Source organism: Macadamia integrifolia, unplaced genomic scaffold (genome assembly GCF_013358625.1).
Source record: "Macadamia integrifolia cultivar HAES 741 unplaced genomic scaffold, SCU_Mint_v3 scaffold1257, whole genome shotgun sequence".
NCBI classification, from domain to species: Eukaryota; Viridiplantae; Streptophyta; class Magnoliopsida; order Proteales; family Proteaceae; genus Macadamia; species Macadamia integrifolia.
In genome coordinates, this window is record NW_024868134.1 from 256496 (window position 1) to 270490 (window position 13995).

Below are 13995 nucleotides of genomic sequence, written 5' to 3' on the forward strand. Positions count from 1 at the left end.
CCCCCCCCCTTTTTTTTTTTAATACATTATATGTGAAGAGGTAAAGAAAAATTAAGGCCATATTTATACGGTAAGAAATGAATAGAAAAGAAAATAGTATGAATGTGTTAATGTCTCATTATCATTCAAATTTGTTTAAAAAACAAAGAAGCATTAGAATGTTAGAAACTTTAGGATAATATTTAATAAACCATTGATTAAAGTGATTAAGGTTACAATTAGAAGCTCTGATTTTTCCATGTAACAGTTTTATGGTTTATTCATTTGCATATTTCGAGAAGATCAAAATTATGTATAGATCATTTATCAAATTTAGTGGTTCACTCAACCTAATGGCTTTGGCTTTGATGGTTTGGAGATCATGAGTGTGGTTAGGGGTTCTGTTCAGGGAGCCACGGCTGGGTTTGGAGATCAAGATAACCGAGTTTTAGAGGGTGATGGAGGTTTTGGCCGGTGGGAGGATCCTTTTCTCCTCGCCGAATCGCACTTAATTTCCGATCTATTTCTATGGACACTCTCAGATCGAAGGTGACTTCTGCATGGGCACTGAAGGAGGAATTAATTCTGAAATCCCTTGGTAAGGGATTTGTACTCTTCCGTTTTCAGTCGGAGACGGATATGCTGAACATCTGGAAGAGAGGTCCGGTCAGGGTAGAGGGACAGCTCTTGAGGTTCCAGAGGTGGCGACCGGAATTCAAAGTGGAAGATGAGGACATCACCCACAGGCTTGCGTGGGTTAGGTTTCCAAATCATCCCCAGGAATACTGGGATGAAGAAATACTGCTCACTATGGCTAAAGCAGTGGGACGACCAGTAGCGATTGATCGAAGAATGAAAGATTCTCACTACGATCACTTTGCTGGTATTTATATTGATTTAGATGACTCTCAGCCTTGGGTTGAGGAAATTTATGTTGAAAGGGAACATGCTTCTTCTTCAGATATTTTTCTTTTCAAACAGGTTGTCAAGTATGAAAATCCACTTTCTAGGTGTGTGCATTGTCGTCGTTTTGGGCATAGGCCTGATGAGTGCCCTATTATGAGACGAGACAATGAGCCGGAGGGTATGGTGCCTGGTGAAAATTATGCAGATGCACGACCACCAGTGGTCCGCCGGAGAAGAGAGTGGCGTCCTCTCGAAGTGCGGTCTGAGATGGCTGCTCCGTCCAATCTAGAAGCTGAGGTGGCAGGCACAAGTTTAGGAGATCCTATCGTGATGGACTCTTTTCCAGATCGTATGGGAGATTATAACGATTTGAATCCTTCTGAAACTAGAAGTCCAGCTGTCCTGAGAGTGGATGAAGGCATTTTAAACCAACTTCCTAAAGATGGGCCAATTGTATCTATTTTTTTATCTTACGTTCCATTAGTTGACGGCTCTCAATCAAATGGGCAGGCGGATTTGGAATCGGGTTCTGGCCCAGATTCAAGTGATGATGAATCCGGTTCATATGGTAAATTAGAAGTGGTGATTCAACTTCATGAGGAGGCATGGCTCCAAGGCAAGAGATTGTAGACTCTTTAATAGCATGCGATACACTTATGAATAATGCAGTTCAAAATGAAGGAACTGGGATAATTCACCATGAGCTATCGGAGCCTCAGATGGGAGAAGAAGAAAGCTATTCTGAAATTCCTTTCACTACTTTAACGAGGAAAAAACCAGAAAGGGAAGACGAGGACAGGAGCTGATGACTGTTGATGGGTTTCTCTGACAGAATGAAGAGGGTGCTGGTCGGCGCTCTACAAGGGTAACTCATAAACCTCTTTCCCAATGAAATGCAGTTTTTGGAATATTAGAGGTATAGACAATGGCCGAGCTTGGGCAGCATTGCGGTTGCTTATTAAGGAGCATAACCCAATTTTTTTTTTGTGTTATTGAACCCAAAATTGAGCATAAAAACTGCTCAAAATATTTTTTTAGCTCTTCGGGTTATGGTTTGGAGTTTATTCATAATGAAAGAGAAGAGTCAACTCCTAATATTTGGCTTTTTGGGAAACAAGAGGTTAAACGACCAGTGGTTATTCTCCAATTGGATCAGCATATTTCTATGTTCATTGAGGTGGCTAGAATGAAATTCTTTTTGTCTGTTGTACATACTAATTGTTTCAGACCAGGAAGAAGACAATTATGGTGTGACCTCTACTCCTTGGCAAGAACTTCTCATCATGGATGGTAATTGGAGACTTCAATTTTTATTTGTTTTCCCATGAAAAGCGTGGCCCTAGAAGGTTCAATCAAGGATCTTCTGAGGAATTCTCAGCTTTTCTAGATTCAGCTTCCATGTTCTCTGTCTCGTCTTCAGGTCTAAAATACACATGATCCAATTATAGACGAGTTGGGAATTCTAGTGCTGTACTTGATCGAAGTTTGTGCAATTAGGAGTGGATGGATGTCTTCCCTGGCTGCTCTCAAAAAGTGCTTGCTCGTACCTATTAAGATCACTCTCCCATCGTTCTATGCTGCAATGAGGTCTCTCGACCAACTAATATCCCCTTCCGCATTCTTCATCTTTGGGCGGAACATTTTGATTTTAAAGAATTTGATCGAGCTTCTTGGATGGCTCCTATGCATGGTACCCCTATGTTCAGGGTAATAAATAAACAGAAGCGATTAAAATGGCCATTGAGATCTTGGGCGAGATCAGTTTTTCCCCATATTGATACTGAAGTTGGCAAAAGGAAATCTGATCTAGAATTGGTCCAGCATGCTATAGAGGAGAATGGTCAAGATGATCAACTTTTCCATCAAAAGCTGGTGGCTAAGGAAGAGGTAGGCAATGCGGTTATGTTGTAGGAAAAATTATAGCAAGAAAAGTCTCGGGTGAGATGGCTTAAAGAGAGAGACCGCTGTACAAAATTCTTTCATCTTTCAAACATGATCAGGCGGAGTAGAAATGTGATCAGAGAAATTCAAGATGAAAATGGAATTTGATTGACTGAGATGGGTGACATTGGTCAACATTTAGCTACTCACTTTAAATTATTTAGCAAGAAGGGTGGTTCGGTCCGAAATGAAGCTCTACTCTCAGTGATTTCTGAAGCTCTCTCTAAATCAGACAATGGTTTTTTAACTACAATTCCTTTTCCTGAGGAGAGTAGAAAGGAGGTTTTTGACTTAGATCTGCTAGTGCTCCAGGTCCAGATGGATTCTCTGGTACTTTCTATCAGACCTGTTGGGAAATTGTGGGTCAGGATGTATGTCAAGTAGTTCATAATTTCTTCATTGAGGGAGTTATAACAAAAGGGGCTAATTGCAATTTCCTACCCCTGATTTCAAAAGTTAATACCATCCCATATGTACAAAAAAATAAGAGAATAGTCGAGGGAATTGCACGTATAGAGATTCAAAAAAGAATTGATCTGATCCAGGTCATAATCCATATGGATTTGCCACTTCGGGTCTTTTAACTGAATTACAGCAATCCGCAATAATTGGTACCCTGCTTAAATCCCCAGTGGGTTGATGATGGCACGTAAATATCGATGTATTGAGGTATGCAGCTCTTTTTTATTGCGGCACTCATTATTATCAGGTAGCTCTTCTAGGTCTATTACATTTCGGGCGAGCTGATACAAAAAGAACTCTGTTCTGATTTTTGTTAGTCCTATCTATAGAGGAGATCATATGAAAGAACCGGATTCTTTTCTTTCCTTGGGTTACTGGCATCCGCCGGGAGTTTCGGGTTAATACCGATATTTAGCAGCATCCAATAAATCTAAGTGTGTGCTTGGTGTCATTGATCTTTTTTGGAAAGGGAAGTTTCCTCTTTCTTTATTTACAATTTACATTTACTTTCATTATACTTAGAGATCATGACATGCATCTAGATCATTAAAACAGAATATGTGGGAACAAAAACAAATAAAATAAATAGGAATATAGCAGAAAAATGGTTTTCAAGTAGTCTTCGATCGATTACGTATTAATCAATATTCGATTGGATTGGTCCGAGGGTTCATTCGACAAGAAAGATTTTGTCTATAGTCACTCTCTTTTTGTCTAAAGGTCACTTCCCTTTTCTTTGTGAGTTGGTGAATATCCTCATAGGTCCGAGATCCACATCTATGAATTGAAAGGTCCGAATGATCAACTCTGCAATCAGTTGTTAGAATCAATATGATTAACAAAAAAATGCTTTGGGGGCTACATAGGTATGGAGCTGGATATCCAAAAGGCATTTGATACTCTAGATTGGAAGTTTCTTTTTGACGTTATGGAAAAATTTGGGTTTGCGAAGAAATGGGTCAATTGAATCAAGCAGATACTTTCATCGACTAAGCTTTCGGTTCTGGTTAATGGAGGACCTGTGGGATTCTTTGGGTTTGAGCGGGGCCTTCGTCAGGGTGGTCCTTTATCTCCTATGCTATTCATTCTTGTTGAAGAAGCTCTTTGCAGAGGCCTTCGTGATCTCAGAGACAGAGGACTAATGCATTCGATTCCTGGTCCTCGAAAGATGTTCACCCCATCCCACTTATTTTATGCTGATGATCTTCTAATTTTCATGGGTGCAGATCTGAAAGGTGTAAAGAACCTGAAGAGGTTCCTAGATGTTTACTAGAGTTACTCAGGTCAAAGAATTAATCTTGAGAAGAGAAAGATTTTTTTGAAGGTAATTCCAGTGGATCGGAAAAGGAGAATAAAGGAAGTCCTCAACATCCCTGACAGTGAATTTCCAACTCGCCATCTTGGAGTTGAGGTCTTTAAAGGTCGAGTTAAAAATATCATATTCTTCCCTTGATGGATAACTTCAAGGCTAGATTGGCTGGTAGGAAGGGAAGGCTATTATCTCTAGCTAGCAGAGTGGAATTGGTGAAAACGGTAATGAACAACATGCTGTTGCACAACTTCTCAGTATATCTTTGGCCAACATCCTCTATTGCTCATCTGGAGCGCTGGATCAAGAGCTTCGTTTGGAGTGGTGAAGCAGAATCCTCTAAGGCTATTACAATTAAATGGAGCAATACGTGTAAGCCTAAAAGTGAAGGAGGGTTGGGTATTCGCAGAATGTGAGAGGTTAATTTGGCGTTGCTTACAAAGCTATGCTATTTTTTTAAGTCTGATAGTTCAATGTTTGCATCTTTCCTCAGAGGAAGATTTTTATCTGTAGATGGAAGCCTAAAAAGGTATAGTTCTTCCTCTTCAATAATCTCTGGTCTGCGTAAAGTATGGGGATTTGTTTGTGAGTCTAAAAGGTGGATAGTAGGCGATGGTTCTGCTATAGACTTTTGGTATGATCGTTGGATGAGCACTACAAGGATTTATGATGATATTATCAGCTCTCAGCCAATTCATTGTAGTCTATCAGTTAAAGTTTTAGATTTTATATCTGATGGAACTTGGAATTTTCCTATTATCTGATCTACATCTCTTTAAGAATTGTGTAACCGGATTTCATTCATTCCCTTGCCTTTTGTTGCTGTGAATGATAAAAGAATCTAGTCATTAACTGAATCAAGAAGATTCTCTGTCTCTTCTGCTTAGGAAAAAATAAGAGAGAAAAATCCAGTAAAGGAATGATGGCGTCTAGTCTGGTTGAAGGGTCTTCATCCAAGATTTTCAATTTTTGGGTGGCGGCTGATTCACTGCAGTTTACCTATAGACGATATGATTTCTCAGAAATCAATTCCCTTAGAGTCAATGTGCAACTTATGCGGGAAAAATGAAGAAACTCTAAATCATGTGCTCCTAGAATGTGAGTTTTCAGTTACATTGTGGTCTTTTTTGCTGGATTGTTTTGATGAAAGGTGGATCGGTTTCCCCTCTATTGAAGACCTTTTCTCCTGGTAGAGAAGAAAATCTAGATCGATTCATTGTAGTAAGAGCTGGTAACCCCTAGTTATTATTATCCCATTTCAAATTTGGGCAGAAAGGAATAGAAGAAGATTTCAAAACCAGCTCAAGCCAACAAGCTATGCATTGCAATATGTCTTGAAAGACATCAACGATTTTTCATCTATGGTGCCTTCAATGATAATTCCATGGAAGATTTACTTATTGCTAAGAAGCCAAAGATTCAAATAGCAAAGCCACATGATCATTGGATAAAGGAGGTACACTGGAAAATGCCAACAAGTGGATATTATAAATTGATATTGATGGATGTTCTCCTTGAAATCCTGGTTGCTCTGGAGCTGGAGGCATATTTAGAAGTGAGAATGGAAAAAATCTGGGTTGCTATGCTATATACAAAGGAGTTGGAACCAATTTCAAGGCGGACTTCATAGCTTTCTTCCATGGCATCAATTGGGCAGCGGAAAAAGGATTGAATAAATTATAGATTGAATGTGACTCCCAGGCGGTGGTGTCTTGTGTTAAAAGACAAAATATTCCTTGGTACTTTTTGCAAAAGTGGTGGTTGCATAAAGGATATTTGGATTCCACTTCATGGACGATCTCCTATTGTTTCTGCGAGATAAATGCAGTGGCAGATAGGTTGTCTAAGCATGCCACTGCCATGAGAAGTTCAAATACCTGAGATGTAGCTCCAGCTTTTATTTTTTCTGACCTTGAATGGGATGGCCAGCATAGGCCTCAATTCAGGTTTATGTAACTCCTCTTCTTTTAGCTTTGATTTCCTATTCTGCTAATCGCCATGCCAAAGGTGGATCAGGATCTTAAAGGGATTTCTTTTTGTAATCTATCATTTATCTGTTTCTAATATATTCTTTACTGAACTTTTAGCAAAAAAAAAAAAACAACCTAATGGCTTTGGGTCTCTTTTTGTATTTCTTTAGCAGCTCAAGTTACTTAAAACCTGATTAACTTTGCAAACATTTTCAAGGAAGAATTGTAAATTAGTATGGGACTCAGTCTAATTTTGAATATTAACCAATTGATAAAGACATAGCCAACATATTTATTTATTTATTTTGGGAAGAGTATATTTACTTAGGGAAAAGGTTGGGTATGCCGCTGATATCAAGTATGCTAGCACCCATTGTGTCTATCTCTCTCTTCCATTTTTCTGAAATGACTCTCATATCCTTCCTGAATGATACTCCATCATGTGTTCCTATTGGTGCTATCCGCTAGCATACTTGATATCGGCGGCATACCTATCCCTCTCCCATTTACTTAATTGTAAAGCAAAAATGGCATATTATAACTTTTTGTGTTTGGCACGGATTTTGGCATTGACTTTTTTTTATGAGAAACCATCACATAGTTTGGCCCTAATGGCTAGAACCCGACAAGGGCCTAGGCTAAGATTTCTGACCCCGAGGGTAGGGTAGGGTTGAAAAACACTAACCATGGGTTAGGGTTCGGTGGGGCTTGGGTTGAGGCCTACCCAGCTCGACCTGATTTATCAAATATAAATTTTATATTCTATTCTAATTATTTCATTATGATTCTATTTTTAAATTAATTTTTTTCCTTTTTCTTAGTATTGAAATTATTATTTAGTAATTTATTATAGAAATTAAAAAAAAAAAGTTCATAACAATAGCAGGTCAACCATAAGGAAAGGATAACATAAGTAATCAAAATTAAGGTTTTTTAACCCTGATTTATGGTTAGGTGTTCTGAACATCTATTATTTTGTTGCACTTTATAATTTTAATTGTATATTGATTATTTCACTCTGTTACTAGGCCTGAGACAAAAAAAAAAAAAAAAAAAGAAAAAAAAAAAAGATGTATAGACAAGAAATTATAAACATCCAAAAGAAAAGGGGACAACACTCCAAGGCCACGATGCGGTACTACAAATAGAAAGAAGTATTTCTATCTCCTTTGAGTCACTCCATATCTCCCATATGCTCTATGCCTCCATCAACCATACATTGTCTATTTTACACCAAAGAGAAGTTCCCATGCATAGGCTTCAATGGTTTCTCATGTCATGATAAAATCATCAAATTATGTGACACATTTTCCTTTATGGATAACACAAATAGCACAAAATTTTTTTTTTTTTGCTAACAACGGGTATCCAAGCCTTCGCCCTGACTAGTCCTGCGGGCCCATATTGACCCTACAACAGCATGGACCGGGTCATACTAGGGTTGAATGAGAACCATTCAACTTTCATTGAAAGTAGTGAAGAGTACTAAACACCCCTGTGTGAGTGGCCCAAGGTGTATCTAGTGGGAGTCGAACTTAGGATGTCCAAATTTACGACTCATACCAAGTTCGTTGCTCACCAACTGCCCAACAAAAATGGTCATTAGTAATGTTCATACAAACAAGAATTGGTGTGGTCAAGTTAGGGAAGATTGGTGTAACAAATAGAGTTGTATGGATTGGAGTCACCTGTTGAGACATAAAGTGATAAGCTTGAATAGTCCATTGCTTCACAACGTATAGGATCGAATAAGGTTAAGTTTTGCTTAAGTGAAATTGACAATATTTTTATGTAGCCATATGAAATAGTATGTTATGATAAAAATGTTAAAGAAATAATATACCATTGCCAAGAATTGTATTCCAGAAATACATAATTAGATGTTTAAATGAGTAAGCTAATAGAGCTTCAGTCTTGAGACCCAATGGGCCAGCTACCTAGATTCTCTTGGTAAATTTGCATGAGAGAATGATATATATGCCAAATGTATTCCCGCTGATCAAGGAAAAATCCATAGGTTGGATTCACATTCATCCATTTTTCCAATAAGTCTTTCGTGGGATTCCTCCATGAGCTACTCTCTAGAAAAAATATCTTAAATTTTGGATTAAGTTTGAGTTTCCAAATAAAATGCCACCAAGAGAGCATAAAATAAGCATACACAAAAGTCTGATAATTCAACTGGGCTAGTAGATGAATTAAATTTTAAAAACTTTGCTGCCAGCTTGGTGGTAAAAACCCTTTTTTGGGGAGGTGGCACCACCAACTATCATTGTTTAAAAAAACTGGAATTTTTAAAATACGATTGCTAGAGGTAAAGAGAGCATGGGTGATAATAAACTAGTTTTCCAAACATTCCCATAACAAAATCACTTACCCAAAATAAAAATGAAGAAATTGGCCAGAAACATTGAAACTTGGCAACATAAAATTGGGGATGGTGGGGATACATGGATTGATCATCTAATCTATGCACCTTTTTTTTATTAATGCATAAGACACAAATGGAAAAAATAGGGTCAATCAGGATTAACGCGACCCTGGTAAAAATTAGGGTCAATCCAACCCAATCAGAGTCAATTAGGGCCAGGTTGGGTTGACATGAGCCTGACAAGGTTGGGTCTAGGGTTGAGTTTTGGGGACTCATGTTTGAGCTAGGTTTTAAGAAATAATCAGGCCCGATTTCACCCCTACCATCGTAGCTCTTTTAGAAACTCTTTCCATTGTACTGTACTTGTAGGCTAATGATCAGGTAGACTAAGGGCCCGTTTGATAATGTTTCAAGAAACGCGTTTCTGCCGTTTCTGTTTCCAGAAACAGCAGAAACGGTGCAAAAAACGTTTGATAAAACTGTTTCGTTTCACTTATTTTTAGAAATAGAAATAGAAATTTTTACTTATTTATGGTTCAAGAAATGATCCAGGCGAAACAAGTTGAACTTGTTTCGCCGTTTCTGGAAACTACTTGTGGTAATTTTTTCACTGGTTATCATCGACTTCTAAAAACATGACTTATCAAATACCTTCAATTCCGTTTCTATTTCTAAAAACGAAAATTTATGTTTCTGCCGTTTCTTGAAACAGAAACGACAGAAACGTTATCAAACGGGCCCTAATTATTCGATGAATTTAATTTCTAACCACTGAGAGGACACTTGTTAAATTTACTAGTATATTTTAACTATATTGCCCCTACGTATGGATTTAGCCCCTTGATTTGATGCTCTTCTAATGAAGATCATCAAGAGAAGCCTAATGTAACAAAAGTACAATAGTTAGTGGAAATGCTTAAAAAGCTTTTGTTTAGTCCCTTGGAGACACTACAAAAAGGTCTACTTCTTTTTCTTCTTCTTCTTCTTTTCTTTTCTTTTCTTTTCTTTTCTTTTCTTTTCTTTTCTTTTATTTTTTATTTTATTATTTTTTTTACACACTTGTAACTATAGATACTTAGTTGCGGTTTTAAAAATCGCAGCTATAAATGTCATATAATTATGAAAACAAAATTGAATTAAAAATCATAGTAATATGTGATATTTATTGATGTGGTATTTTAAAATCGCAGTAACAAAAATCTTGTAGCTGCATAAATGAAATCACACTTAAAAATCGCAGTAACAAGAGATTTATTGCAGAAAATATCAACAACTATAGATTTGTTGCGGGAAATATCCACAACTAAAATCTACAGCTATAGATTTGTTGCGGAAAAGGTCCACAATTAAAAATCCATAGTTATAGAGTACTCTTTTCTTGCAGTAGAAAATCCATAGCTACAAATGCAACGACGACACTTGTTGCTGTAGATAGAAAACCGCAATTAATCCTTAGCTATAGACTATTACTGTGGATTTTTTTTTATCTTTTGTTGCGGAAAAATCCGTAGTTATAGGCCTAATCTGTTGTAGTGAGAGGGTTTCCCATACATCCTAATATCTTTTGTACCATGAGAACAAATGATATGACAATTCTAAACATTGGATATGGAAGACATCTAAGTCAATATTCTTTTTTTTTTCCTTCTTTTTATAATATCTAATCTAAATTACTAACTTGCCAAATTTTATACTAAAATTTAATCAAATACTCCCCATGTATTCATGGATCCTCGTTTATACTCAAGCATAATTACGGTCCTCTCTAACTCTTTTGTTTTTGGGTGAGTTCCTCTCACTTTTATACATTCTCATATAGTTTTACAAAAATTTGAAAGCCTTATTATGTCACTTAAAAAAATCGATTTGATTGACCTTTGATTCAACATGTGAATGAGGAACCCTAAGGTCTGTTTATTCATAAATCCCGATCCATCCAAACTATTACATAGTATATATTTCGGCTATGTAGAAGCCCATCAAAGATGGGTCATGCAAGAACCAATGGTTCAAACAAAAATCTGTTTGGTATTTGATAAGTTCATTTTAAGAGGGCCATACTAACTTAAGAACCAAGTTTTTCTTAGGCCACAGTAAAAGAAAAGACGTTGATCATGGTCTATCAGATAGGCAGGAAAGTGTCGCATGGCAATCGGGAGGAGGTGGGATATATTCTACCATTTGTCATAAGGAAGAGGGAGAAGGATGTTTAGGATCCTAGGATGGTGGCTGAACTTTTTTGTGCCTGGGATGGTTTTGATCTCACCACATCGGTTTCCTCATGGCACAAAAAAGATTATGTGATTGAGCCTACCACATGGGCCATGAATTTAGAGTGAAAACCTTATTTTCTCTAATGCCTTCGTATTTCATTGAAATTTTTTCTCGTTAAGCCCTACTACATGAGACAAGACTATTATTTATCAGTAAGGACAAAGTTTTCCTTCACCAAACAGAACTTGATGTGATCCCCTTTCTCTCCAATTGTATCTCTCCCTATTGTATGGTGTCGATGGAAACATGATGAATTAATGCCGGTTCACCATGATCTCAGGAAACCTCCTCCAATCAATAAATATTGTCATTTCCACAAAGATTTCTGATAGAAGAAAAACAATGATATCCCTCTTTGATCTGTGTCCGTATCTCAATCCAGGTTATCTGTACCTGACCTAATCCCATATTTGGACACCTGCTATGGGTTTGGGATCAATATAATGGTTCTTTGTATCCGGGCTAAGTGGCCAAATTACTTTAAACCGATCCGTTGTTTCTATATGTCGATGGTATTACCTTTTGGAAAATCTTCCCCTTTTAGATATTTTCTTGACCTTTGAAACTTTGCCACAGGCCTACAGGCCCACAGGCCCACAGAAAAAGTAGAATAGCCTGCTTCATTATTGATAACGTGTGTCTCACGCTTAAAGGAACATAATCAACAGAAGATTTCAACCGTTGATACTATTATATACTCTTACTCCGGCCGGCCTTTTGCAAAAGGCAAAAATATATATATATATATATATATATATATATATTTGTACGCAACATTTTAATACGCCATCAATGATCAATCCACTGCATTCTGCCAAAAAACAAAACAAAAATGATCAATCCACTGCACAAGTAGTACATGTTCACACCATAATTTAAGCGAGAAAGAATCCTACCAGCTTTGTGTTGTCCATTACTAGACACAGGTAAGCTTAAAAAGACCATATGACTGTGAGTGTTACAGATGCTCTGATGTATTCTCTCATTGAGTCCATGCATTGGCCTAGGCAATATAGACTGATAAGATTTTTTCTCTCATAATTTTAACTTGTGATTATCTCTAATATTATAGAAAAATAAAAACTTGTGGAAAAAAAAAAGTAGGACAAGAGAACGATACCTGCCGATGCAGGTACACACCAATGGGTGCACGGGCATCTTCAATGTTGGGCAGCATGGTCTTTTCTCATCCACTGTTTATAGGCACAAGTACACACCAAGGCGTTTGGTATCGTTCTAAAAAAATGTTTTTTAATTTTTTTCGTTCTGTTGGAACAAAAATAGGAATAAAGTATATGGTGCACTTATGGTCCGTTTCCCATTTTTTGGAACAAAAAGTGAAAAAAAAAAAAAAAAAAAGATTGCTTCTCGGTTTCTTTTCATTTTACTAAAAAGAAAAAAAACTATCGTTTTGATAAAAATCTAAAATTTTGAAACACCATTTTTTCGTTTAAAAACGGTATTTTGACATATGAACTGAAATTTTAGTCTTTGATATAAAACTATATCAAACGGAGCCCAATGAGTTGTGTTCTTTCTTCCAAGAATGTATATATTATTAGAGAAAATGTTTCATGTCTAGGAGGGTGGCTTACCTTGTACTTATCTCCCTTCCTTCTATGAAATGATATCTCTGCTCCTAAGAGGGAGGAGAGAGCTAGATCCTACAAGTTCAATAAAGAATTCCATTTATATTGATGCCCTTATATGTGATATGATTAGCCCCATGCTAGTGCAGGCCACTTAGCCAAGGATTTCTTGCCCTTATTATTGGGAAAGGGTTCTCCTCACTGAGAGAGTGAAGAAGAATTTGTACACCACAACAATGGATTTTCTGAAAAATGCATATTGTTTCATGTAGAGTTTGGATCTACTCCCCATAGGATGGATCTCACCCTTCCATAGAGTGTGGGATCCACCTCTAGTGTGTGGGACACACGCCATTGACGGTGGAGATCTGATTCCAGTCATCCCCAAATAAGAAGTTGATTTGGACTCTGGATGCATCAATAGTAGTAATATTTTTTTATTTTCATAAGGATAAGGTGGTCATTTTATCCCCTCTCTCGACATAGAGGCATAAGTGCCACGCTCCATAGGGGTGTCAACCAGTCAGGTAGATCTGGTTTCAGTCAGACTTAATCAGGCTTGAAGGCTGTCAAAGGTTACACCGTGTTTGTCTATTTAACCTTAGTTATTGAGGGCATGGTATGCTTTGTATTCGGTAGGTCAGTTTTGGGTTATAATTGAGCTACCTTAATAGGGCTTTAGTCGGGGCTTAATTGGGCTACGGACATGTTTAATGTTAAATGGGCTTTAACCGATTTTTAAACGGACCCTCTTTAAAATGTGCTATTATATTCCAATCCATTCATGCAAGCCAAAAAAATGACAATAAATCAAAAAATTATACCAAATATAACCATTATTTAAAATGTGAACATGTCTTTACTTTTTAATTTAGGGTGTAAAATAGGTATTTTACAATCATTAAAGGGTCGGGCCAGGTCGGTGCACAATAGGCCGATCTTGGTCGGATGTTATTCGGCCAATCTCGATCTGACGCCCGACTATCCAAGTAGCAAAACCGATATCGACCGTTTGTAAATGGGCTGGGCTCAAGCCCAACACCTTTAATAAACTGTCCAAGCCAGACCAGTCTAATTGGTTTAGTCGGGTCAAACCACGAATTGACACCCCTAACGCTCCACTGCAGAGTTCTTTTCTCCGGCATGATTTATTATCAACAAACACCCGTAGGTTAACACGATATCTTTCAAAAA

At 37.3% G+C, this 13995-nt stretch overlaps 1 protein-coding gene across 1 annotated transcript; it reads left to right on the plus strand.

Annotated features, from left to right (window-relative positions):
* The first annotated feature begins 507 nt into the window (after positions 1–507).
* LOC122063230 lies at positions 508–1691 on the plus strand. Its single transcript, XM_042626932.1, has 2 exons — positions 508–1453; positions 1555–1691. Exons 1-2 carry the CDS (start codon positions 508–510, stop codon positions 1689–1691), a joined length of 1083 nt encoding a protein of 360 aa, XP_042482866.1.
* Positions 1692–13995: the final 12304 nt, after the last annotated feature.